General features: G+C 43.9%; 1 protein-coding gene across 1 annotated transcript; it reads right to left on the bottom strand.

The window, feature by feature from the left end:
- Positions 1-135: 135 nt before the first annotated feature.
- LOC308300781 (zinc finger protein RFP-like) lies at positions 136-20,513 on the bottom strand (the record flags this gene model as incomplete). The annotated part of the gene is made up of 4 exons (XM_080744682.1): positions 136-155; positions 8,725-8,814; positions 18,470-19,105; positions 20,471-20,513. 4 exons carry the CDS (start codon positions 20,511-20,513, stop codon positions 136-138), a joined length of 789 nt encoding a protein of 262 aa, XP_080600808.1.
- Between the last annotated feature and the right edge of the window lie 5,847 nt (positions 20,514-26,360).

Raw genomic sequence — 26,360 nt, 5'->3', positions numbered from 1 at the left:
ATTGAGCAGGCAGCCAGCAGGTTACAATGCATACGATGAGAAGATCATTAAGATCACTACCGCCTCATAAAAAAAAATAGTAAAAAAAAAAGATTCATACTTTTACTCCATTATTTTAACGGTATAGGTCGTTATCTACAGGCTGTGGTCACATCCTTAGGAGTAGGCACGTGCACACATACACATCAAAGCGGGCTTGAGCCCCTGCCCTTTTATCCTTCTGTAAAAAGAGCCATCTCCAGACCATGAATGCAGTTTTTACTATGGTGAAATAAACACAAATGCCCTCTTTCCATGCCATACCTGAAGGCAGCATTCGAGAGAATTGCCTCGTCCAAACACTCCTGAACTTGAATGCAGCATCTTATGTGGAAAGAATTGCCCTCTCTGTGTAGAAATCCATGACGTTACGCCACATCTCCAGTATTGACTTGATTTTGCTTAGTTCAGTGTGGTGTCACGCACCGAAAATAGCCGACCTCCAAGCGCACAACACGTTGCGCTGCGCTGCCACGCGTTGTGAACTTGGAGGTCTGCTATTTTCGATATTTCCACCAAAAGCCCCTTTTAGAAAGTTCAGCCCCTGCCTCTCTAACATTCTCTGCACGTCCCTGCTTAGGAGAGACAATGCAGTTTAGAGAAAGAATAGTGTTTTTAGATAGTTTTTCTTTTTTTTATATATATTTTTCATACTGCACCTGCACCAAACAATGGCCAGCCCGCACAGGCTTACAAGACACTCAGCACATACATAGAATTTACATTTACACCAAGATACACCACACACACACAGAATACACAAAAAGAAACATATTGATTGACTGTCCAAGCTGTGAGTTACAGATACAACGTTCTCCAAGGCAACTGCCGTGCCTTCTCCATGAGTTTTGCCAAAATAAAAACGTCCTTAACAGAACAGCCAGTTCAACATATAACATTCAGACCTCAAGAACACATCTGGATTCTCGAGCGTTATTAGGAATCACACCATAGCTCCAGGCAAACCCCGCCTATGGAAGCTTTTGATTGGCTGAACCGGAGCTAGGGAGCGCTCCTTTTGCACCGTGCGGAGCTGCCGGGTGGTCAGATCACCTAAACCTAACCTTAACTCTAACCCTAACTTCAGTAAAACTATGCCTAAACCTAACCCTAACTCTAACCTTAACCTCACTAAAACTATGCCTATTACCTAAAGATAAACGAGCTCCGCCTGGAGCTGTGGTGTGATTCCAAATAACGCCACTCGCGAGTGACATACTGTCACAACCCGCTGCTTTCTCCACATTGGAAGGCCGTACGCTCATCGCTCCATAACCGCTACACTTAGGACGGCTGCATGGATATTAATACAAGAAAATGGACTTTATGTCATTCATAGCAGCACCGCCAATCTCTCTCATTCTCTCTCCCTCCCTCCCTCTCTCTCTGTCTCTCTCTCCTACATTTATCAGCGTTATGGTTTTTGCTCCCCACACTCCAGTGCGTTCGGCCTCCTCTCCTCTCCTCTCCTCTCCTCTCCCTCTTTGCGTGTCGCACGGCCCCTGCGTGCGTGAGTGAATAGGCCCCTCGCCTCGTCAATAAAGCAATCATTACAGGCAGATTGAGTTTGCGCTGCTTCTGCTGCTGCTGCCGACAGGCAGACAGACATCGCATGCAGCGGGTCGAGTGGTGGGGGGAGGGGGGCGCCTGCCTGCCTGGCGAGGTCGGCCGAGATTAGATATTTTCGACGCGCGGCCGCTTGAATCCGTCTCCGCCAATTTGCGCTGACGGGAGACATGCATGCGTGAGCGCGTCTGGTCGTACAGGCACGTGCACACGTACAGTTGACATCAAAGGGGGCTTGAGCCCTTGCCCTTTTATCCCTCTGTTAAAGAGCGTCCTCTCCAGACCATGAATGCCGTTTTTACTATGGTGAAAGAAATGCAGATGCCCCCTCTTTCCATGCCATACCTGAAGGCAGCATTCAAGAGAATTGACTTGTCCAAACTTGTCCTGAACTTGGATGCAGTGGGAAAAGCTTGATCAATTTATCAATTTCACAAGGTTAGCATTCACCAGCGGCGAACAAATGGGACGTCGAACAAATGTTATGTCGCAATATCGACACGCTCCCGAATGCAGCGTCTCATGTTGAAAGACTTGCCCTCTCTGTGTAGAAATCCATGCCGTTACGCCACATCTCCAGTATTCACTTGATTATGCTTTAGTTCAGTGTGACATTAAAAGGCCCTTTTATAAATGTTAGCCCTTGCCTATAGTATCGCATAGCCAGACAACTATTTCACAATCTCCGAATGCTATATAGTCTCTCCTGAACGGCGAGTAATTGAAGCTGGCATTTCCGTTCATGAAAATATATTTTAAAATGTCATCTCTGCTAAGCAGCAAGCTAAATATGCGTAGATGATCTTTATTTATATTAGGATAAATGTGCGCAATGTTGAAAACGAAACGGAAGTGGGGAGGAGGCTTCACCTCCGCTTTAACTGGATACTCACCATGAGTCTTACGTTACCCCAGACTGTTTGACGGGAGCGTTTGCAAGTCGCAGTCTGGCCACGCGAGACCACTGCCTCTCTAACATTCTCTGCACGCCCCTGTGTCAATCTCCTCCCATTGCGATCCGAAGCGGCTGCAGCGAGCCTCGCCTAATGGCCTCCACCCCCCCCCCCCGCCCCGCCAAGCCCCGAAAAGCACCATGAAAAATAGATCTAAAAGCAGAAACCTGCTTTGTGCTTTTTTCTTTCATTTTTATTCAATTCAAAAGCACGCCTGTGTCGTGTTGCACTCGTGTGTGCACAACACACAGACACACACACACACACACACACACATGCACCCGCACACGCACACACAGGCGTCCACTTTTCTCGGTTAACCAGACACGCGTGTTGTTGTTATTTTCACAGGGAGTTGAATTATTGACGTGAAGCACATGCAGTCTGATAACATCTGACAAACACCACAGACTGTCTCTATGAAGGGTTCCACTGTACGCCTACATGTTAACACTGCATGTTTTTTTTTAAGTAAAAGTATCAATACTGCAATGTAGAAATAGTCTCTCGGGGCACGGTCACACACCGGAATAAATATTAAATACTACTAAGAAAGGACTGTTTCATTCAAAGGTTGGAACTAGGAACCGCCACAGTGGTGTCCGACTAGACTTAAAGGACAACTTTAGTTTTTTACAACAAGGGTTCATATTTTAGATTGTGATTAGAGAAAAGAGTGTGAAAATGTTTTCATTTGCTTCGTTCTATTGTTGTATCGTGTTTATCGTGCTAAAATGTGGGGCATGCGTACTCATGGGGGCATGCGTACAAGTGGCTAAATATGTCTTTTTAGACACAATAAGACAGCAGTTTATTTATTGTTATTTACAGTAACACTTCTAGCCCCCATAAGTCACATCCAACCATGAAAGGTTGCGTTGTATCTTGGGAATGGGCTTATTCTGTGTAAAATGACATATCTCCATATTTATCCACTTGTACGCATGCCCCCAACCACTGGAATAAGAATCTCTAAAACAATAGAAAGAAGTAAATTAAATAATTTTAACACTCATCTTTTATATTCTTTAATTACAATCTAAAATATGAACCCTTGTTGTAAAAAACTAAAGTTGTCCTTTAAACCGGGATATCTAAAGATATGGTCAAGGTGGTGAAAGGGTTGTGCGGTACAAAGATATCTGGGTTGTAAGGCCAAATATCTTGGGAACTGAATATGAGTTGGTTGAGGTTGGAGTGTCCTTGAAGATCTGTGGATAGTCTTGAAGTCTTGCTGGTAGAGTTGGAGATTCTCAGGCCGTCAGGTCGCAGTTACATCAAAACCTCCACCGGCTGTCAGTCAGTACGTCACGTCACGTCACGCCACGTCACGCCACGCTCATATCTCCACCACCGTTGCCCCTATCCATGCCAAACTTTTCACACAAACTCCTGGGCTGCCAAACCACAACCTCCATCGCTCATTTCTCACATGGCCCTCTTCTAGTGCCACCCTTCTTGCTAAACACATTTTTGGACATTGCTCCTACAGATTTTGCCCTAAAATCACGCAAAGCGGTACACAGTATGTCAAGAGTCATGTCATCAACATGGATCTGTCACCTTTAGCGCCAACATCAGGCCGATTTTTTTAAACATATTTTGGACACTGCTCCTACAGATTTTGCCCCTAAAATCATGCAAAGCGTTACACAGTATGTCTACAGACACGTCATCAACATGGATCTGTCCCATTTAGCTCCACCATCAGGCCAATTAAAAAAGCTTCATATTGCGTCTTTGGCGCACGTGTGCCGAAGCTGCGGGCCTCCCACTTATTCTACACCTCAGCATGTCTCTTCACAGTGCCAGACTAGATTCTGTCAAGCTTTTTTTTGGAGGTGTGGGCTTTAGAAACTGTTTTTGCAATTGCGTCTTTGGCGGTAGATGAGTTGACTTGAAAATATAATGGTCACATGACCACAAATGTGTTCCATTGCCTAGATCATACATGGGCAACTGGTGGCCCGGGGGCCACATGTGGCCCCCGCACTTAATGCGGCCCGCAGGTTAACTCATTCTGTGCCAATGACGGTTTTTGACGTTTTTTGTGTTTTTTGTATAGAAAAAAAAATGATTTCAGCTGTTACAATTCCAAACATGCAAACAGATGGAGAACGGATTGATCAATTGAAAACGGATTTGAGAAGCTGATGGAGTACGCAAACACACGATGCATAGCGGTGTCCGATCGTGCACGATGGGAACTGGATTAGCGCCCGCGTTAACAGGTAGGAGAAGCAGGCAGTGAAAAACATTGAAAAATCTTTGGTTTCCTCGGCCGTAAACAACCAATGAGTTAAGTAAATGTACTTTACATCCCTGCAAGGGTGCATAACTGAGAGCTATACTTCAAGAGTAGAACGGTGTGTGGAGTTATGTTTCTTTATAGTACAACGGTGCATGGCCGGATTTCTCTTCTTTTTTTTTTGTAATTCGAATATTAATTTTCAATGTATATCTTTTTTTCCATATTCAAGGAATATTCGATATTCGAATATTAATTTGACAGCCCTAGCCCATATATGTAGAACACTATATGCCCTTACATGGAAAGCCCCCCTTTGTGCCCATATATGGAGATGAGTGATTCGTTTGCACCCAATGCCTTTTTTTTCTTTCTTTTTTTTTTATAGGATGTGCATAATGTATTTATGAATACTTGATTAAGGGAAAACGTCTTCTTTTTGAAGTTGGAGGGGACATGTTCCCTCCGTCCCCACCAAGACCAGCGTTCATGTTGACAGGAGAGATGATCAGAGGAGCAGAGTTTCTACCACCATCATTAACGTCAGGACTGAACAATGGATAGAGTTTCTCAGTGAAGGAGCAGCCAGTGAAAGAGTAGAGATGAACTCTGGCCTCCACATCATAAAAGGAGACCAGACCCTCCTCATAACCCACAAACACTCCCACTTTCTGGAGCTCCTCTCTTACAGGGAGGAGGACATCACAACCACCATCATCATCAGGGTCAGTATAAGCCTTGTACTCATTTCCATACTCCAACCCTATAGTCCAGCAACCATCATCAGGACTCATCATCAGATAGACGTCTTCCTTCCTGTTGATTGACCCTCTGGCCACTCCTAGATACCAGTCAGTCTTCCCTTTAACCTGAACCTCATAGTAAAACCTTCCAGAGGAAAAGCTTTGTTTTCCTAAGACACAGGGACATGGAGAGAATCTCTTTGTGTTGTCTGGGAGATTCTTCGTTATGTCTCCATGACTCACTTGTTTTCCAGCCTCAGACAGGATGAGGTAGCTATTTGCTGTATCAGTGTCCAGAGTCACATCTACTTCATATTGCTGGAACCTCCTCAGCTCAACATCACACAGCTTCTTCTCCATCTCTTGGCTGAGTGTCTTCTCCAGTGTCTTCTCCAGCTGAGCCACAGCTGTCCTCACAGTCCCCACGTATGAAAACTGATGAACATTGACCTTTGTCCAGTCCTTGAGGGGTGGAGGGGTGTTGATGGATGTGATGGTAAAGTTCTGGAGGAGGTGGAGGTGGTCTTCAGTGTGTGAGAGCTGCTTCAGCTCAGAGATCCTCTTCTCCAACTGAGTGATTTCCTTTTCAAGATCTTTGATGAAGCCTTCAGCCTGTTTCTCTGTTGTTTCCTGCTTCTCTTCAATCACTGCAATGAGCTCAGCCTGGCTCCTCTCAATACAGCTCAACAAACTCAAAATCGCAAAAGAGCTGGTAAGAGCAGTGAAGACCTGCACGCTGTCTGCTATCACTGTGTCTGCATCTTTCCTGCTGAGCTCTACTGAGTGTTTGACATCCTGCATCTTCAATTGTCTCTCCTGGATCATCTGCTGGATTTCATCCTTGGTCTTTGCTTCGAATTCCACTTTCCACTTGAGACGCCTGAACTGATGAACCATCTCAGAAATACAAGTATTCACAGATACCTCTGGTCTCGTATTGAAGATCCTTTTACACAGTGGACACTGACACACATAACTAGTGTCCCAGTAATGTGTGATGCAGCTTCTGCAGAAGGTGTGTCCACATGGAGTGCTGATTGGATCAGTGAACACATCCAGACAGACAACACAACGTAAAAGCTCTTCAGACAGCAGACCGCTAGCAGACGCCATTTCTACACCGAGGTTAAAAGTGTTCTTCACTCTCTGTGTCATCAGCTTTTAAGTCAAGCCGACTGGAATCTGACATCATCAAATATGATGTCAGTCCACTCGGCTCCACACTGACCAATCAGAGCTCTCCTTTTTAAGGAACCAGGCTAGACTTCACCCATGTTACACATATGTCACAAAACCTGTCCATATATGGAGATCCCTGTAGCTAGTCATTGTTTTTATGCCCATTTATGGAGATCCCTGATGTCATCAGTATATACCCATAACACAAGCATGCTGACATGCCCATATATGGAGATCTCTGTATCTGCCAGTCCTTGTCCCATGCCCATTTGTCCTTTTTATGCCCATATATGGATATATGGATATATGGATCTCTGGAGACCCTTTATCCAAGGCACTTTACATAGATTGTGCATCACATACATTCACCCATTCACACACTCAACCAGAGGAAACCATGCAAGGCATCAACCTGCTCAATGGGAGCGACTAGGGGTTCAAAGTCTTGCTCAAGGACTCTACGAGAGTAACTCTGGGGGTGTTCAACCGCTCCAGATGAAAACTAAAGCTTTATTTGTGCAGAGGGGGCCCCAGGCTTCCTGATAACGGGTCTGTATGTTTTGTCGCGCCACGTCCACGCCGCCTCCGCGTCCGGTGTGTGTTTCCATTTAGAGGCACACTGGCAGCAAAAACTGGACCAACTGTATTCATATCACCAGTAAGACTCCCTAATCGGGAGATAAGCGACCGTTGGTCGCTTATCTCCACAAATAGGCCAAAAGTTTGTTTTACCAATTATCAAGACATATGGGCAGTTGACAGTTTGCCATGGTTACTCATTGAAGTTGAATCTCCATATATGGAGATAACCTACGCATCAAACTAAGTCTGACCTCACCAGCCCATATTTGGGCATGAGCAACTTATGTCTCCATATATGGAGATATGATGACATCACACAGTCCTCAGCCGATGATGTGGCGTGATGTCATACAATACACAAACGAGCCCTACAGTATAAAGGGGCAATTCTTGCCAGGAAAGAAGCATTTCTTCGACTCAGACCTTATCGCCAGGGTTGGCTTATAGCAGCTGTCGGTAGGACCATATATGGATTCTGTTAGTGTGGATCTCCTAACAGGGCATCATCTGGGATACAATCCCTTTTATGCCCATATATGGAGATCCCTAACAGAATCCCTTTCATGCCCATATATGGAGATCCCTAACAGAATCCCTTTTATGCCCATATATGGAGATCCCTAACAGCATCCCTTTTATGCCCATATATGGAGATCACTAACAGCTAACAGAATCCCTTTTATGCCCATACATGGAGATCCCTAACATAATCCCTTTTATGCCCATATATGGAGATCCCTAACAGAATCCCTTTTATGCCCATATATGGAGATCCCTAACAGAATCCCTTTTATGCCCATATATGGAGATCCCTAACAGAATCCCTTTTATGCCCATATATGGAGATCCCTAACAGAATCCCTTTTATGCCCATATATGGAGATCCCTAACAGAATCCCTTTTATGCCCATATATTATGGAGAAATCCCTGCTCTGAGTATCTGACTTCAGTGTGATGTCACCTGTTTATGCCCATATATGGAGATCCCTGCTCTGCGTATCTGGTTGCTATGGTAAACAGTTGGTTGCTAGGGTAAAAAAACATGGTTGCTATGGTAAACAGTTGGTTGCTAGGGTAAACAGTTGGTTGCTAGGGTAAAACCATGGTTGCTAAGGTGGTTACTAACGTACACTAACAGACCAGCAACAACAGACTGTTGCCACAGCAACGTACACAAAGGTTTGTGTACACATGTGGTGTGATGTCATACTGATGCGGAGATATGAGCAGGGCAAAGGTGTGACGTGTGACGTGTGACCGACGGACGGACGGACGGACGGACGGCCGGTGGAGGTTTTCATAGTAAACTGCTCCCTGACGGTCACAATAATGCTTGGTAAGACGTACACTTTCTCCCTGCATCACCCTCAAGTGCAAGATTTCTGCCAATAATCTGTGACTCTGTTGCCTTACCTGAGCTGTGCCAGCGGCACGTTTGGTCATCATCTGCCTTGTCAAACGCTGCTTTCTGGGCTGCCTTCACCAGGTTGTCTGAAGGCCGGCCTGCAGCGAGAGGAAGAGTCAGAGTTAGCGCTGTCTTGCATTTGTATAAATTTAACAATATGAACCCTATAGCATCCCTATTTTGTGGCGAACAGCCGCGATAATAGGCAATCTATAAACTCACAACGCACCGCTTTGCAATGCGTCGTGGGCATGTAGATCGGCTATTTTTGGTGAAAGGATGTGTTGTAGAGGGAAAAAAGGAAGGGGCCTGGGGAAAGTATATTGAGGGTATGCGAATGTATGAAGGTGGCAAATCGAGTGGCAAAGTGAGATTAACGTTGTTTAATGTTGTTTATGCAATCAGATAGGACTTTTTTCTGTTTGGATGTATGGGCTGAAAGTAGTTTTTTTCCCACATAACTTCCTGGTATGATGATGATGTCACGCGCATACCCTCTATACTGCAGGGTTCGCTTTTAAAAAATAACAGTTCTACAAGCTTGCAGTGTGGCACTCGGTGCCGCGCTGTGAGCTTGTACCGGTATATCTGCTATTTTTCAATAGCTAAAGTTAAGGCCCCTCCACCTTGGGTCCCACTTCCTCATGTACATTCCTCATAATGTTTACAACCAAGGCTGTTTTGCATGACCAAAAATGTACATTCAAAATATAGCAGAATATAGCAGATCTACAAGCTCACAGTGTGGCACTCGGTGTTGTAAAAAACAAAACAAAAAAACAACAACAGTGATTGAGAACAGCTCCTGTGAGCTTGCGGCGAGCGGTTCTGCCGAATTAAACCAGCGCGGGTTTCAAATATTTAGAAGCCTTTTCCTGAATCTATGTCCTGCGTTCCTAACCCCCCCACTCCCCCCTCACCCAACCCCACCCTGCAGGGGCGATGAGCCCTGCGGTTCTCCATCAATTGTGTGTGTGTGTGTGTGTGCACGCGCACGTGTGTGAGGTTGGTTCTGCCTCAGACGGCGGCGCCGTAAATTGCGCCCCGACTTTTATGGCCCTCCTGCCGTCACACCCATCACACACACACACACACACGCACACGCACACGCGCACACGCACGCACACACGCACACGCACACGCACACGCACACATGCACGCACACACGCACACATGCACACATGCACACATGCACACACACACGCACATACACACCACCTCCAGGGTCCCTATCTGCTGGATGTCAATAAAACATGCTGTTACTGTAGGTGTGTAGTAGTGTGCGCACACACACGCACACGTGCACATGCGTGCATGCACCCATACACACACATATGCGCATGTGTGCACGCACACGCGCACACACCATCAGGATGCCAATAAAACACGATGTGCATGTAGGTGTACACACACACACACACACACACACACACGCGCACACGCACACGCACACGCACACGCACACGCACACGCACACACACACACACGCACACACACAACATGGCGCACAGATTGTTAAATAAATGTGCGGAGATCAACATTTAAGCACCGCAACATTTAGTTTTTTATGCCATTTGTAGCTTTTATTTTTACTGTTTAAACCCTCAAACCTGAGTTAAGGCGGGGTTCGGCCTCACAAGAATGGTAATAGCAACGCACACACACACACACGCGCACGCACACACACACACACACACACACACACACACACACACACACAGATAGAGGTATATAGGTGTGTGCATGCGGCGAGACGGAGCGAGGTGGAGAGTGATTGGGCCCTGTGCCGTGTACACGCATGCCTTACGTCGTATTACCATGCAACGCAATGAGGTGTGTGTGTGTGTGTGTGTGTGTGTGTGTGTGTGTGTGTGTGTGTGTGTGTGCGTGCGTGTGTGTGTTTGTGCGTGCATCCGACATCAACATGCAGCCTATAGCCATGCCTTCTACACGTTCCATTTAGCGTGAATCCAATTTCCACACTTTCTGCACTGTCTAGTGTAAATAAATAATACCTATCCGTCCCTCTCTCTCTCTCTCTCTCTGTCTGTCTCTCCATCAGTATGTTTTCTCTCTCTCTCTCTCTCTCTCTCTCTCTCTCTCTGTGTCTGTCTCTCCATCAGTATGTTTGAGAGAGAGAGAGAGAGAGAGAGAGCAATAGCACTGTCTGGTGCAAGGGTCTTCAACGTGTTCAGGCCAAGGACCCCTTAGTTGAAAGAGAGATGAAGCAGGGACCCCCACAGCATTTTTCATAGATTCCATATAGTTTCATTGTTTGACAGCACAATCATCAGTGCAGATTCTCGTAAATGTATGTTTTCAGATATTTAACCACTTGAACCGTCAATAATAAACTTGACCTTTCACTCCGTACTTAGTCTGCTCTTTTTCCCCTCTAAAGCAAACCTCTTTGCCGAAAATAGCCGATCTACAAGCTCACAACGCCTCGCAGCGTGAGACGCTGGGAGCTTGTATGTAGATCGTCTATTTTTGGGTACAGTTCTCAGAATATGGACGCTATAGGGTTCAAGTTGTTAATATAAAAAGGATAGGAAGATTTGGAGGACCCCCTGTAGTAACTCTGAGGACCCCCTAGGGGTGTTAAAGACCCCTGGTCTAGTCGAGCTTGTAGATCATGCTCTTGTGTGACGCTGTAGCAATGGCGTTTATTCATTCAGGTCGGTAGACCTTGCCAGCGGCTCTCTCTCCCCATTGATTTTAAGACCCCACGGTAGCCCAAGCGCGTCCACGTGATAACGGCCATGTCACCTTTCACCCAGAAAAGACCCACAAAATAAATAACAAATACGGCGACTGTCGGGCGCTTAGCTGTGGGCCGTTGAAAATAAATAAATAAATAAAACGCTTACTGACGATCAAGTCAGCGTGTGAGTAGAAGGCTGGCTTTTCTTGTATTGATTACTCACGCCATGGAGACTTTGTTCAATAATGTTTTTTTTTTGTTTTTTTTTTGTATTTGTTGCATTCCTAAGACAAAAATGTGATTGCAAGAAATGTATTGATTCCGGATGGGGACCCAAATCCATTTGGGTCGGTAACATGTCATCAGATCGAACACCCTTTGGATCGACCACCAAACTCTAACCCAAACCCTAATCCTAACCTCAGTAAAACTATGCCTAACTCTAAACCTAACCCTAAACTTAACCTCAGTAACCGTGATGCGGGTGATTATCTAACCTGCTGACGGTCGCGGGTGATTATCTGACCTGCCGACGCTGTTCAACCCAACCGGAGTTCGACCTATGGGGCAGTCCCCTTTGGGTCCCCATCCGGATTCAATGGGGGTAAATTCACTATAATCACATTTTTGTAAGAAATGTAAAAGTTTGGGGAAACGAATGGAATCCTATGGAGAACATGTTGCTTCTGGTGCCAGAACAGCACAACTAGCGCTCAATCATAGGAACTTTCAGTTCCGTGTTTGCTTCATTTTAAATCCTGACGCCTGCCCCCCTGGTCTCACATGAAGCTTGTCTGAAGCCCGTCCTGAACGGCGGACTCCCCAGACATCACGATCAGTGAGCTTTTAGATCAGCTATTTGAACTATTTAAAATGTTTTTCAAAATAGTACAAAAAAAGGCAAAGAAGTTTAGGGGTTTAGGGTTTAGCATGGACGAAAATAGAGCCTTTAGTGCGTTCAAGTTGCCGGCGATAACTCGGGACTCGAACCTACGGGAGAGTGTTATTTGCAGGTTGTTCGGTTCGAGTGTATCAAAAAGGCAACTGGATTAAGGCAGACCGAAGCTTGTGATTGGCTGTGCAGAGGTGCCGAATGTCGGGGGACGGAGATACACCTAAACCTAACCTAACCTCAGTAAAACTAACGCTGGTGAATGCTAACCTGGTGAAATGCTAACCTGCCGATGCTGGTGAATGCTAACCTGCCGACGCTGGTGAATTCTAACCAGGTGAATGTTAAACACAGTTGCTTTTTTTGATACACTCAGACTTAAAGACCTGCAAAAGGTACTCTCCCTCGAACCTACAACACGCTCGCCGCCATGCTACTTCGGGGCCACGAGATAATTTGATAATATTTGGAATTCATTTGGACACTTGAAAAGATATTTACAGTATCATTTTAAACTTGAAGTACAAACATATCTTCAAGCAGTTCTGACCAATATGGCTATTATCTCAATGTTTTCCTCACAACATAATCACTAAAATATCGTCACGGTTGGGCAGAAACCTTGTATCTCCAAGTTTCAAATGTGTACGTCTTTTGGTAAAGCAAAGCCCTGCTTCATCATACAAGACTGTCACACAAAACTAGTGAAAACAGCAGATCTACAAGCACACAACGCCTCGCGATTGTGTGCGGTGCCATAGTTTTGTACTTTTTCTGGTTTCAAGTGTCTATGACGTTGACATTACTTCATTAGGTGTGGTTGTTATGAGCAATTATGTATTCCCTTTGTATTTGGGGTTTCTTCCTGGAGGCTGACACCTTGTGGGTCAAAAGTGCCAATCCAAAAACACAGATAAAACGACATCATATAATAATCCCCTCCCCTTTTACCGTTCACCCAACACTGTGGGTGTGGCAAACTTCAGCTGGGTCACCACCCACCATGACAACCAGGCATACTTCATGGGGGGGGGGTCATGGCACCCCATCTTTAAGACTCCTGTGGACGTTTTATGCATCCATTGTGTTAAGTACTATATGATATGGTGTTACAGGCTCCTAAAGTAAAAAAAAAAAGAGAATAATAAACAATCTGAGTGCTTCCCTTCCACCCTCTGCCGAGATGCTGGACTCCTTTTCTCTGCCTCTTATCTACGCTGTGTTTGTGTGTCAGCGACTCAGGAGAAGCGCGGGAGTAAAAATTAGCATTTCTAAGAGAAAACGTTGACAGCCGCGGCCCCGGCTCGTCATAACGCGATTACATCTGCAACGCGCCGGATCCGCGGTATAGCGCCGGCCGTCTGTCCGCTTACATTATCCTGATGTATTATTCCTGGAGAAAAAATAAGAAAACATGAAAATAATCTGGGCTTCTAAGGGATCCATGCATTCTGCACAATGTTTGCAAAGCGTTTTCTGTCGGGGGGAAACCTTGTATGTCCAAAACCGTTACTTTTACAGTAAATGGATTTATTCTCAATGAACCTGTAAAATAAATTAACATAGGACTACTTAAAGGTATATTCAGTGATTGTATTTCATTCAAATAAAAATATAATTGGTACATTTTCCATTCATTCTCCTCACTCGAATGTGTGCTGACCATATAAGGACTTCCACCATGGCCCGTGTTACGAGCATAGCTAGATTTGGTTTTCAGAGGTGGCCAGCCAGTCCTCGACCAATCAGGGTAGAGTATGGCCGTAGTTATGTTATGATGTTTAGTTATGATGGTCAAAATAAAAGTTTTGAGAACCACAGTCGCTCTGAATTAAGAACGTCTGCTAAATGCCTAGATTGTAAACCACTGAACTCATAAAATGCCACAGTCTCGTAGTACATGAGTATCATACATATCCTGAAGCTGGAGACGTAGGCCTACCGATATTCAGTGATTGGGTCTAATGATCAAAAGGAGAACATTATAATGGTGTAAAAAATCTATAAAAAACTAAACATTTCCACGCTGTAAGGCAAGTAAGGGACAAGATGACCCCCGGCCACTTTCATTATCACTGAATACACCTTTAAAGGGGTACTGTCACCTAAAGGGGTACTGTCACTTTAAAAAGTCATCTTAAAATGTGAGTTAATATTGTTATGATGTCATAGAAATGTGCAATTATAAGCCAATCAAATGAATTGACTGTACTTACTGTACTGGTCAGCTGTTGTTGGGGGGCGAGTGGCAGTGTGACATGAGCTTCAGACTGTTTCAGACCATTTTCAGAGAGACCACGTGACCTATACTGTATCATACTATTATAATTTCGGGGCATGTCAGCGGGCCTTTAAGTACATTACTTGAGTAAATATACGTAGTAAACAAAGATTTCAAATAACGGACTTAACCGCTTTCACTTCAAAACGTCTGAAAATAGCAAACAAACAATAGCCTAATCTACAAGATCTCAATGTATCTCGAAACGTTGTGAGCTTATGATGTATATTAATAGACAAAGAGTCTACAATAGTAATACCCAGAGTTATTCTAAGACTAGCCTCGGAAAACCAGGCTTCTTTTGGCGACAGGAAGAAAAAGAAGCCTGGGCGTTATGATCACTGTTGGAGGAAGTGTCGAATTTCCCTATCCAATCAGAGTGCAGAGAGCGTCGCACCAAATGTGTTGACGTCATGACGCAGCAGCGTTCTCTGCGCTGAGCAGAGGAGCAGAGGGGGGTGGGAGGAGGAGAACACATGCTATTGGCCAGAGACTCGCGGAGAGATTCGCCGCGCCCGCCCATCTGCCTACACAAACTGGTCAGCGTTAGGTTAGAGTGCTGTAAGACTGAATTCACCTTAATTCCTTTGTTGCCACGGAAAAGATAAGAGGAGACATGCAATTGCAGGCAGGAAAGCACTCAACGCAGATGGAGCAGAGAATGGTTCAGAGTTCCAGCTTGGATGCTTATTGTATCTTATGAAACCTATAGGCCTAAGCCCACAGACCACCTGACAGCCTCACGGCGATCGGGGAAATGCACACAAATACAACAATTCTACGATCTTTTAAAGCAAAGTCAGAGGCGGACCTCCATGTCGTGTCCAGACAAGTTGAGTAGATTGGCATCTCCTCAATATACATGTGGCCTTCTAGCAGATGGCCCTGTTGACTGTAAACAACCTATCAATAGCTAATAATTTTAACCTTGCTGGTTGTTAAATGGTTATGCCTATGTATTCCTATTCATATTTAATGTATCTTGTGTCTTTCTTACTATGTTCTTATATTTTATCTATCATGTTTTTATATTTTATTTACTGTGATGCACTTTGGTCAATTTCGGTTGTGTAAATGTGCTATATAAATAAAGGTTGATTGATTGATTGATGATTGAATCACAGCAGGTGACATTCCTACAAAGGGACTAGTGCCCCACCCAGGATCCCTAGGTGGTAAATGTATATAAGACCCATTTGTCCGCAGTAAGACAGACTTAATTAGGTTAGCCTAATGCAAATAACAGCCTTCCACTGCTTACAAGATGCTGTACAAAACCATAACCTATGAAATGAATAGCAATATCTGGTGAATATGGTTTCCATTGTACACGACACTTACAACTCGGCTATTTAGTTTTGCTTGTGTGACAGCATAATATGATGTATTTTATAGTAATGTACAATTACATACATTAAATATATCTCTGCTGTCGGGCCGAAACCTCCTAACTCTTAAATGTTCATTTTCAGGAAAATTAGCTCAATGGAGTTGGGCTTTTTACTACTTTTCATTGGTTCAATATTATTTGAACCAACACACAAACGTAACGGGTGTTCAATAGCACATATTTATGAAAAAAAAGAGAGGGCCAATCGGATCGGGTGGAGTTCGCTGGTTTGTCAGAAAGTGTGGAGTTAGGAGGTTTTGTCCCAAGCACTTTTTTTACTACTTTCCATTGGTTCAATATTATTTTAACCAACACTTTAACCAACAGCCGTAAAGGGTGTTAAATTTTTGGCGAGACAGTGACGATATATTAATCGCTTAGTTTTTGCACCATAGAACCTTTCTTGAATTGAGTTGAGTTGAGTTCAGGGACGTGCTGGCCATTGGGAAAAGCGGGACAACCCCCGAACGGCCGGTTCATTCCCGGCCGGTCCAGGCCGGCCAGTAGGAAAAAAATAAAAATAAAATGTCGGCCTTCGTTCCATTTTGTTAAATCGTCACTGTCGGGCAGAAACCTCGTATCTCCAAGTTTCACATTTATAATTTTTTTCGCAAAGCAAAGCCCTGCTTCATCATACAAGGCCGTCGCACAAAAGTAGTGAAAACAGCAGATCTATGTGCTTGTAGATGGGCTGTTTTCACTAGTTTAAATCATTTTTAAAATGATAAATACAAAACAAAGGGTTTTGGACATACAAGGTTTCCACCCGACAACGACGAAATATAACTCATGTAATTGGCCCACTGGCTTGTCATGATCTGAAATGGCAAACTAGCAGCAGCGCTATAGAGAGAGATCTCTCTCTATAGCGCGCAATGAGGGCCTCTCCAACTCTTTTTTCCCGGGCTGAATCAGGGGCCCAGCATGTACCTGGTCGGGTCGAGTCGAGTCGGGTCAAGTCGAATTGAATTGAATTGGGAGAAGCTGCCAATCACACCGCTTATTTGCTCGGCCCCAGTGGATGGGACATAAAAATGAAGGAAGTAAAAGAAAAGAACACATTGAAACGTGGAGTTCCAAGGTTCTGTGTGTGACAGCACGGGAGGATGATTTATAGCCTCTGTAGTGTGGCCATGCATTCATAAACAGAACATCAGCTCTTCAGCTCCTGGAGCCGATGTCACAAACACCATCGATACAAAGTGTTTAACACCTTGCGTTTACAGACACTTTGTCCCTGCGTCTGAAAATATATTCACTCCGTGTCTGTAAACAACAGTGTTCTCTGAGGAGTGGAAATCCCCACTCCAGGGGTCTTCAACAGGGCGTCCGGGACCCCTAGGGCAGTGTTTCTCAATCTGTTTTGGCTTGAGTAGACCCCTTTCCATGATTTCTGAATCCAAGTACCCCCTTTACCCGACAACAACATTTTGCTTATAAAACTGCAATTAAAATATAAATAAATAGTGGTGTATGATGCTATGAAATGGGGTGAAAGAGTTTCAAACGGTGCCTCCCTTTCTCGTTTTCAACACTGTGGTCATAACATTTCAGTCAAGTTTTCATGTCAATAACTTCCAAAAAACTTTAAAACACATCCCAGTTGCCTGGTACCATGTCATTTGGGTTAACAACTCAGGCTCGTATCAAGTTTCTCCATGTGTCTTCATTAAACATCACAATAAATGTTTTTTCCCTTCCTAATTCAATTCTTTAACTATGAACAAGGCAAGCATGATTTATATAAGTTCTCCTTTTTGAGGGCATTTTCCGAGTACCCCCTGCAGTACCTCCGTGTACCCCTAGGGGTAGACGTACCCCCATTTGAGAAACACTGCACTAGGGGGTCCTCAAATTTACTGCAGGGGGCCACCAAATCCTTGTGTGATAGGATCATTCTTTTAAATGAACAACTTGAGCCCTCGCGGAGGACTTTAGCCAAAAATAGCCAACCTACAAGCTCTGACTGATCACATGACTCCAAAGTTAATACATACCGTTTATCAGCGATATCCTTTTAAACCCTGTTTTTAAACCTCTTTTGATTTTTCTCACTTTTTTTTTCCTTTTTCTTTTTTTTTTTTTTTGCATAAGCAGCACTCTGACAATCCTTGTGAAGGAAAGGTTTAATATAAATAACATGCATTATTATTTGACCAAATTCCCACTGAGAGTGTGAGCGCAATGTTTCATGACGATGTGGTGTCGGAGATTAGCGATTCATACCACATGCGCGCGTCACGCACACACGCACACGCACACGCACACGCACACGCACACACACACACACACACACACACACACACACACACACACACACACACACACACACACACACACACACACACACACACACACACACACACACACACACACACCTGTCTCCTGCCCATTCTGGCTTGGCAGAGGTAATCATTTACTGGAGGGATAACTTCATGTTTTTCTTCTTTTTCAAGTTGGAGGGGACATGTTCCCTCTGTCCCCACCAAGACCAGCGTCCATGTTGACAGGAGAGATGATCAGAGGAGCAGAGTTTCTACCACCATTAAGACCAGGACTGAACAATGGGTAGAGTTTCTCAGTGAAGGAGCAGCCAGTGAAAGAGTAGAGATGAACTCTGGCCTCCACATCATAAAAGGAGACCAGACCCTCCTCATAATCCACAAACACTCCAACTTTCTGGAGCTTCTCTCTTACAGGGAGGAGGACAGCAGGGCCAGCAAGAGCACTGTACCCATTTCTATTCCTCAACCCTATAATCCAGTAACCATCATCAGGACACACATAGATGTCTCCCTTCCTGTTGATAGACTCTATGGCCACTCCTAAATCCCAGCCAGTCTTCCCTTTAACCTGAACCTCACAGTAAAACCTTCCCGAGGAGAAACTTTGTTTTCCTAAGACACCGATACAGTAAGAGAATCTCTTTGTGTTGTCTGGGAAATAATTCTCTATACCTCCATGACTCACTTGTTTTCCATCCTCAGACAGGATGAGGTAGGGATGTGCTGTATCAGGATCCAGAGTCACATCCACTGCATATTGCTGGATCCTCCTCAGCTCAACATCACACAGCTTCTTCTTTGTCTCTTGACTGAGTGTCTTCTCCAGCTTAGCCACAGCTGTCCTCACAGTCCCCACGTATGAAGACTGATGGACATTGACTTTGGTCCAGTCCTTGGTGGGTGGAGGGGTGTTGATGGATGTGAAGTTATGTTGGAGGTGGAGGTGGTCTTCAGTGTGTGAGAGCTGCTTCAGCTCAGAGCTCCTCTTCTCCAACTGAGTTATTTCCTTCTGCAGATCTTTGATGAAGCTGTCAGCCTGTTTCTCTGTTGTTTTGTGCTTCTCTTCAATCACACCAATGAGCTCAGCCTGGCTCATCTCAATACAGCTGATCAGAGCAGTGAAGACCTGCACACTGCCTGCTATCACTATGTCTGCATCTTTCCTGCTGAGCTCTACTGAGTGTTTGACCTCCTGAATCGTCACTTGTCTCTCCTGGATCATCTGCTGAACCTCAGCCTCTGTCTTTGCGTCATATTCTGCTTTCCACTTGTGATTCCTGAACTGACGAACCATCTCATAAATCAAAGTATTGACGGATATTTTTGGTCTCTTTTGGAACTTTTCTTGACACAGTGGACATCGACACACATCATTCATGTCCCAGTAATGTGTGATGCAGGCTTTACAGTAGTTGTGTCCACATGGAGTGACGACCGGATCAGTGAACACATCCATACAGATAGAACACAGGAAGTGCTCTTCAGACAGCAGACTGCTGGCGGACGCCATTTCTACACACCAAGAGTAAAAGTGTGAAACACTGCAAATATTCTAAAAACAACTTAAACTCTTCTTTAACCAGAACCGTTGCTGTATCAGCAGTGTTTGCTGGGGTGTCTTCAACCAGTTATGTCTGTCTTTTACAATCCAGGTATGTTTGTGATTACAGCAGAATATCCAGTCGTAAGGGCTTACTTTCTGCGGTTTATCCAATGGTCCGTCTTCTCTGCAGTCTTCTCTTTAACAAATGCAGCCACAAACTCTGTGTAACCATCTTTTAAATAAGGCTGACCTCTGCAATCTGACCTCATCAAACATGGCGTCAGTCTTGACCAAATATGGAGTTCCACACGGCTCCAAGATCTAACTAAAAGGAAATGATTTGGTGACCACAGCAACCCGCCACTATGTCATAGTATGATGATGACATCATTGTCATCATCATACTATGAACTGCGAAATGTCTGTCTGCAAGTCTGTGTCCACATAGTGGGCTAAACACCATAAGTCTTTAGTTGACTAAACCTACAGTTGACTTGGTTGACTAAAATGTATATGTATGAAATGGCCGATGTATACTCGCCGCGGCTGTGGGCCAAAAATAGCAGATATACAAGCTCACAACGCAGAGTGCATCTCCGGAGCACAACCAAACATGAACAAATTAGTTGTCTCTTTGTTTTAATGGATCTCTTCTCCACTAGACACGTTGACGAACTTTGGCATCAGCGTGGTCTCCGGCATTGCTAGACGTCCGGACTCCAGTTGTTGCCCTGAGCGAAGTCCGTCCGCGAAGCAGACTGCTGCAGAATGAATGCAATTCTTTTATATGTTTCAGCTCAGGATGAACGACACCAATTAAGATTAACCATACCATTTATTGCAATGATATAACCATTTATGCAATGATATTGCATCTTTTCTTTTAACAATATATTTTTAAATTTTTTCTTTTTAAAACCTCTTAACAGGTGTGGGCCTGCCGGCGGGCCCGCCGGCCGTTTGTTGACAAACAATCACGTTTAGACAAGCCTCTGTGTTACTTGCATCGCCAAGCTGTATACCATTTTAAAGCTAAGATTCTTGTGATTCCGAATCCGCAAACCATTTGATTATAGCGCCGAAACTCACGCCGCTAACAACGCAGAAGTCCGACATAAACAAACAAACAAATATTCATAAATCTGCTGCTACTCACGTTTAGAGTTGGATTGTACTCCAACAACATCATATATTTCCACAACAATGATGTTCTTGTGTAGAGGAAGGGTAAACATGATAAAATCCATTGTTTGTACAAAGTCCAAACCACATTTTCTGCCAAGAAACCTCTGTACAACTATAGTCATGGATACAAGCGTGATGTCAGAGTATGACAATCTTTCACGTGTTTTTGCTTCTAACTCCAGTTCAGGTTTTCAGTTTTACAACTGAATACTATTAAAATAGCCTCCAAGCTCCACACAATGATTGACACTTCATTTCACCCAATTGGAGCTTCTAGTCCTGTCTCAGTCGTCTCCCAGTCGCCCAATAGCAACCAATAGTATGTTCTCAGAGGAGGTCCATGACTCCGTTTCCTGGCTCATATATTCAGCCAATGGCAGCAGGTTGTTCTGATGACTGGCACTTCTTATAGCCAATGAAATTCTCCACAAAATGTGTCTACTTTATTTTGGCTGAAGTGAACTACAATACCCAAAAAACCCTGCGTAACAGCACTACTGGCCGTGCGTAAATACGCAGCAGCGGCGCCGAATGTCAGACCAAGAGTGTTAGGGCTGTCAGTAAAATAAATAAATAAAATAATAATAATAATAAATAAATTAAAATAATAAAATAATAAAATAAAAAAAATCCAGTCTATTAGCCCTTTTTTGACCTTTTTATATGATATATGCAAATGTCTCCAAATGAAAACGCATAAACATACACTTAGTAAAACATGTGTAAAATATTCATATTCTGTAGTTTTATCATGTCCTTTGAAATTGGGCTAGGTAAGGCTTCAAAATGTGTCCACATTCAGCTCCTATATGATAATAACAGTGTTATGCTGGCATCTATTTACTGAAAATATTTAGGCGAGGATTAAAAACCTGCTATTCCAGTAAGTTAAAACTTGCATTACTCAATGTCAGTTGCACACAGAGTGATTATTTATTTCTGGGTAAAATTCAAAATGTTTCCTTCAAAATGAGACCATGCCCAATGCATTACTCCAAATGGTTTTAAAACTACAATCAATTTACTTTGGGTACGCTGTGTATAGGCGTTTTTTGCAAATTATACAGGATTGTTAACAGGTTTTTAAAAGGAAATATTACAAAATGTTTATGAACAATGATATTGCATCTTAGTTTGGCGATGTAGCTCTGCTGTGATAATCAAATTATCTGCTCGAACATGAGACATAATCTGATACATCACAACCCCCCAGAGCAAAGCATGATATACAGATTACAAGTACATAACATTGAACCTGCAGTTACATGATTTAAGATATCACATATCCTTATCCATAGAACACAAAACAATCTGTAAACAAATGAGAAACTACATTTTACGGGAGGAGGCCGGGGAGGTGGAGGGATTTTTTTAACCCTTACTGCTGCACAACCAGTAGTAACAGCTCAACACCTAGAATGAACATAGAATAGAAGCTGCTTAAATACTGCTTGATATGCATTGTGGGTAAGAGGGCGTATGAGAATTAAGCTTGTAGCCAATGAGAATAAACATGAGGTGACAGACTGCTCTGTGTGAGTGTGAATTAATTAACTTCTTAATGAAGAGGGGGTCCGGGGAGATAGCAACAACACATCCTGCCTTCCACAAGTAAAAGAACTACCGCAGGCTACATTGTATTTACTTCACTATCAATCAGACACTGACAAGATGGCCATGTTGTCAGATGAAAAGATTCCTCATAACTTTGTAGAACATTACCCTAGCCTTACCTTGCGCATATATGATGCTGCTCTCTCGACTAGATCTTTTTCATAACTAAGTAACGGAAGGGAACGCTGAATCAAGTTGTAGGATCCCTCTCAAGAGATACAGTAAATCCCATAGCCCGAAGGGACAGTCAGCCGTTTTACTAGTTGTAGCTGGTTGTCATGGAGATATCACATCCAATCGTTTGACAGGCTCTGTCTCACGTCCTGCTGTTTTGCGGTGTTTGTGTGACAATTTAACATGAAAACAAAACTAAATCAATTGACCAAAACCCAGATCCCCTCCACCACTACACCCCATGCCATGATTATTTAGGCGGATTCATCATGTAGGCAAACCTAGATTCTAGGTCTGTGATGGAAAGTGATTTGTAAAAAAAGAAAAGTGAAAAAAAAGCCTAGCGCGAGGCCCTGTGCGAACGCACCGTTATAGCGACGGCCCTGGCTCCAATCAGGGACGTGCTGGCCACTGGGAAAAGCGGGACAACTCCCGAGCGGCCGGTCATTAGGAAAAAGTAATGTCCTGCTTCATCATACAAGGCTGTCGCACAAAAGTTGTGAAAACAGCAGATTGTCTGTTTTCACTATAGTTTAAATCATTTTTAAAATGATAAATACAAAACAAACGGTTTTGGACATACAAGGTTTCCACCCGACAACAACGAAATATAACTCATGTAATTGGCCCACTGGCTTGTCATCTTTGAGTAGCAGCAGCGCTATAGAGAGATCTCTCTCTCTATAGCGCGCAATGAGGGCCTCTCCAACTCTTTTTCCCGGGCTGAATCAGGGGCCCAGCATGTCCTTGGCTCCAATGAACTGCAGCAGAGGATGAAGCATCTAGCTTTTTTTTTATATCTGTGTGCCTGCCTGCCTTCCTGCCTGCCTGCCTGCCTGGAGCGTATTAGCATTCTAGCCCTCGCCCGCAGCAACTAGCCTCTGGCCTCAGGGGGGCGCCAGAGTTGTTATTGCGTATTGAGCGGCCATGCGTTATCACCGGCCACAGCCCCCCCGGCCTGACTCCGTGACCAGGGGCCCGGGTTAATCATCCCCCCCCCTGTGTTATTGCATTATGTTAGCCAGATATTGATCGTCCCGCGGAGGGGAGGGGGGAGGGGGGTTTTGTCACATTGAAATGGCCTTTACCAAGTCCGTATGAAGTAAGAAGTGGTGGGAAAAAAGTACTCACATTCTTTACTTAAGTAAAAGTATCAATACTGCAATGTAGATTGGAATTCAAAATGTACTTGAATAAAAGTATGAAAGTGTTGGCAGTAAAAAGTGCCAAAAGTAAAATAACGAAATGTTTGAAATTATTTTCAAATAGCGTAGGTATAAAATAGGACTAAAGTGGTTAATGTATGTTTTATAATATTATAATTTATATCTGCTAAGTAACTAGTAACTAAAGTTCTCAAATAAATGTAGTGGAGTTACTTTACAACACTGGAAGTAAGGAATTATCCCATTACATGTGCATACGGTCAGAAATCATCATGCACATGCACGCACGCACGCGCACACACACACACACACACACACACACACACACACACACACGCACACACGCACACGGACAGACCGAGTGACCTGTCGGAAAGCCCTGTGCGCTGGTGTAAATATTAACATAGAGATGTGACTATGGAACACATGGAGGAGAGGTCCAAACGCCGGGCAGAGGAAATGACAGAGACCTCTGTACTGTGATTAGCATTCTGTCTGCACAGCCCAAATCCCACTGGGCACTGGGTACGTGTGTGCAATGTAGGGATGGGACGATATGAAAATTTCATATCACGATTATTGTGACAAAATAAATCACGATTTACGATATTATCACGATAATCAAAATCCATTATCCTGGGGCGGAACATGCCAAAAAAAAGCCGATCTACAAGCTCAAAAACGTTGTGAGCTTGTAGATCGGCTATTTTTTGGAAATAAAAGGTGAATTGATCCCAGTGCATGGCGGGGGACGATATCTGTTGCAACATGATATCACGATAAATGAAATCTCCAAGATACGATTATCGCGAGTGTTTTTTATCACGTTAAACGATAATATCCCGTATCGTCCCATTGCAATATGCATGTGTGTGCATATGTGTGCGTGTCTGTGTGTGTGTGTGTGTGCGTGTGTGTGTGTGTGTGTGTGTGTGTGTGTGTGTGTGTGTGTGTGTGTGTGTGTGTGTGTGTGTGTGTGTGTGTGTGTGTGTGTGTGTGCGTGCGTGTGCGTGCGCGTGCGTGTGCGTGTCCGTGTGCGCGTGTGTGCATGCATGATGACCGTTGTATATGCACACCTCCTTCATACAGACTTGGTAATTAAAGAGCATTTCAATGTGACGACTGAATAAACTCATCACACATGAAACAAAAGCTGACCTACTGACAGTAGCCTATAGGTTGGGAGTCCATCGCAGGGACATTTACGTATGCGATAAGGTCTTGCTGCGCGGTCATTACGGCTTATATGGACACGACGGGGTGATAATTCCCCGAGGCGGAGCCGAGGGGAATTATCAGCCCGAAGTACTTAGCACTTATTACCCGGCTAATACATAAAATTAATAATTTGACTCAAAACTAAAATCAAAACAAAGTGTTTCCTTGTTTACAGACGGCTGAAAGTGCGTCCCCCCGAGCGCAACACGCTCGCCTTGGAAAACAAGGAAGTGCTGATCAAATAGAATCCATTTCTGTTACTGCGTCGTCTATTTCTCGCCTCAAATGTTTTTTAAAACATTCTTCAGAGCAACGTTTGGTTGTAAATGTCGCTGTGTGTTTGTTTACAAGGTAGACATGTTGGATACGGCACGAAATCCACGCAGTGCAGCCTGAATACAGCAGCTGCTCTGAGCCTTTGATTAGGCAGCGGTGAATTATAGAGCGGTCATTATACGCTCATAATTCACAGCTGATTTCAACGCTCGACCAATCAGAATCAAGCGTTCAACCAAGCCGGGTAATAAACCTAAGTAAGAACTATAACAATAAAAAATATAGTTTAACTCTTTTACCGCTTCGAACGTTAACGCTCGTCTCAATTCTGAACACGGCTCAAAGCCAATACGAACGCTTGTTCTTTTACCTTGTTTGATGACTTTAAGCTGATGAGGGGTCGCGCGGGTGTGTACAGTTAAAAAAAAAAAAACATCTCCCGTAATGCTGCTCTCAAATCTCCACCACACGTAAACATCAATGGATGTCCAATTCACTTCCTGGCTGTATTCTGTGGAACGATCTAGATTATGCATTTCTATGCTCTGAATGGCGGAAAGAGGGGAGGGCCATTTCACATCCATTCATTGCATAAGGCTTCCCCCTGCCGTCAGTTTGGCTACAGTACATACTCTATATTATGTGTTAATTGAAAACGATTATATTTGGAAATCATCCATAGATAATTTTCTATAACATCGAAAAGGTAAGCTACTTTTTGCTGGCACCAGCATAAATAAATAATAAATCTGGCAGTAGAACACATTACGACCAACCACATTAAAAAAAAAATAGCAGCTTGTAGATCTGCCGGATGATCTGTCATTTTTGAAAAATCAAGACTTTTCTTTAATAGTATATATTTTAAAAAGCAAACATTTATAACTCAAATATTTGCTTTTGTAGGGGTCCCTGG

Source organism: Nannobrachium achirus (assembly GCF_963921795.1).
Source record: "Nannobrachium achirus genome assembly, chromosome: 16".
In the NCBI taxonomy this organism is placed as follows: Eukaryota; Metazoa; Chordata; class Actinopteri; order Myctophiformes; family Myctophidae; genus Nannobrachium; species Nannobrachium achirus.
Note: the sequence above shows the minus strand (reverse complement) of the source record. Positions and strands in the feature narration are given on the sequence as shown.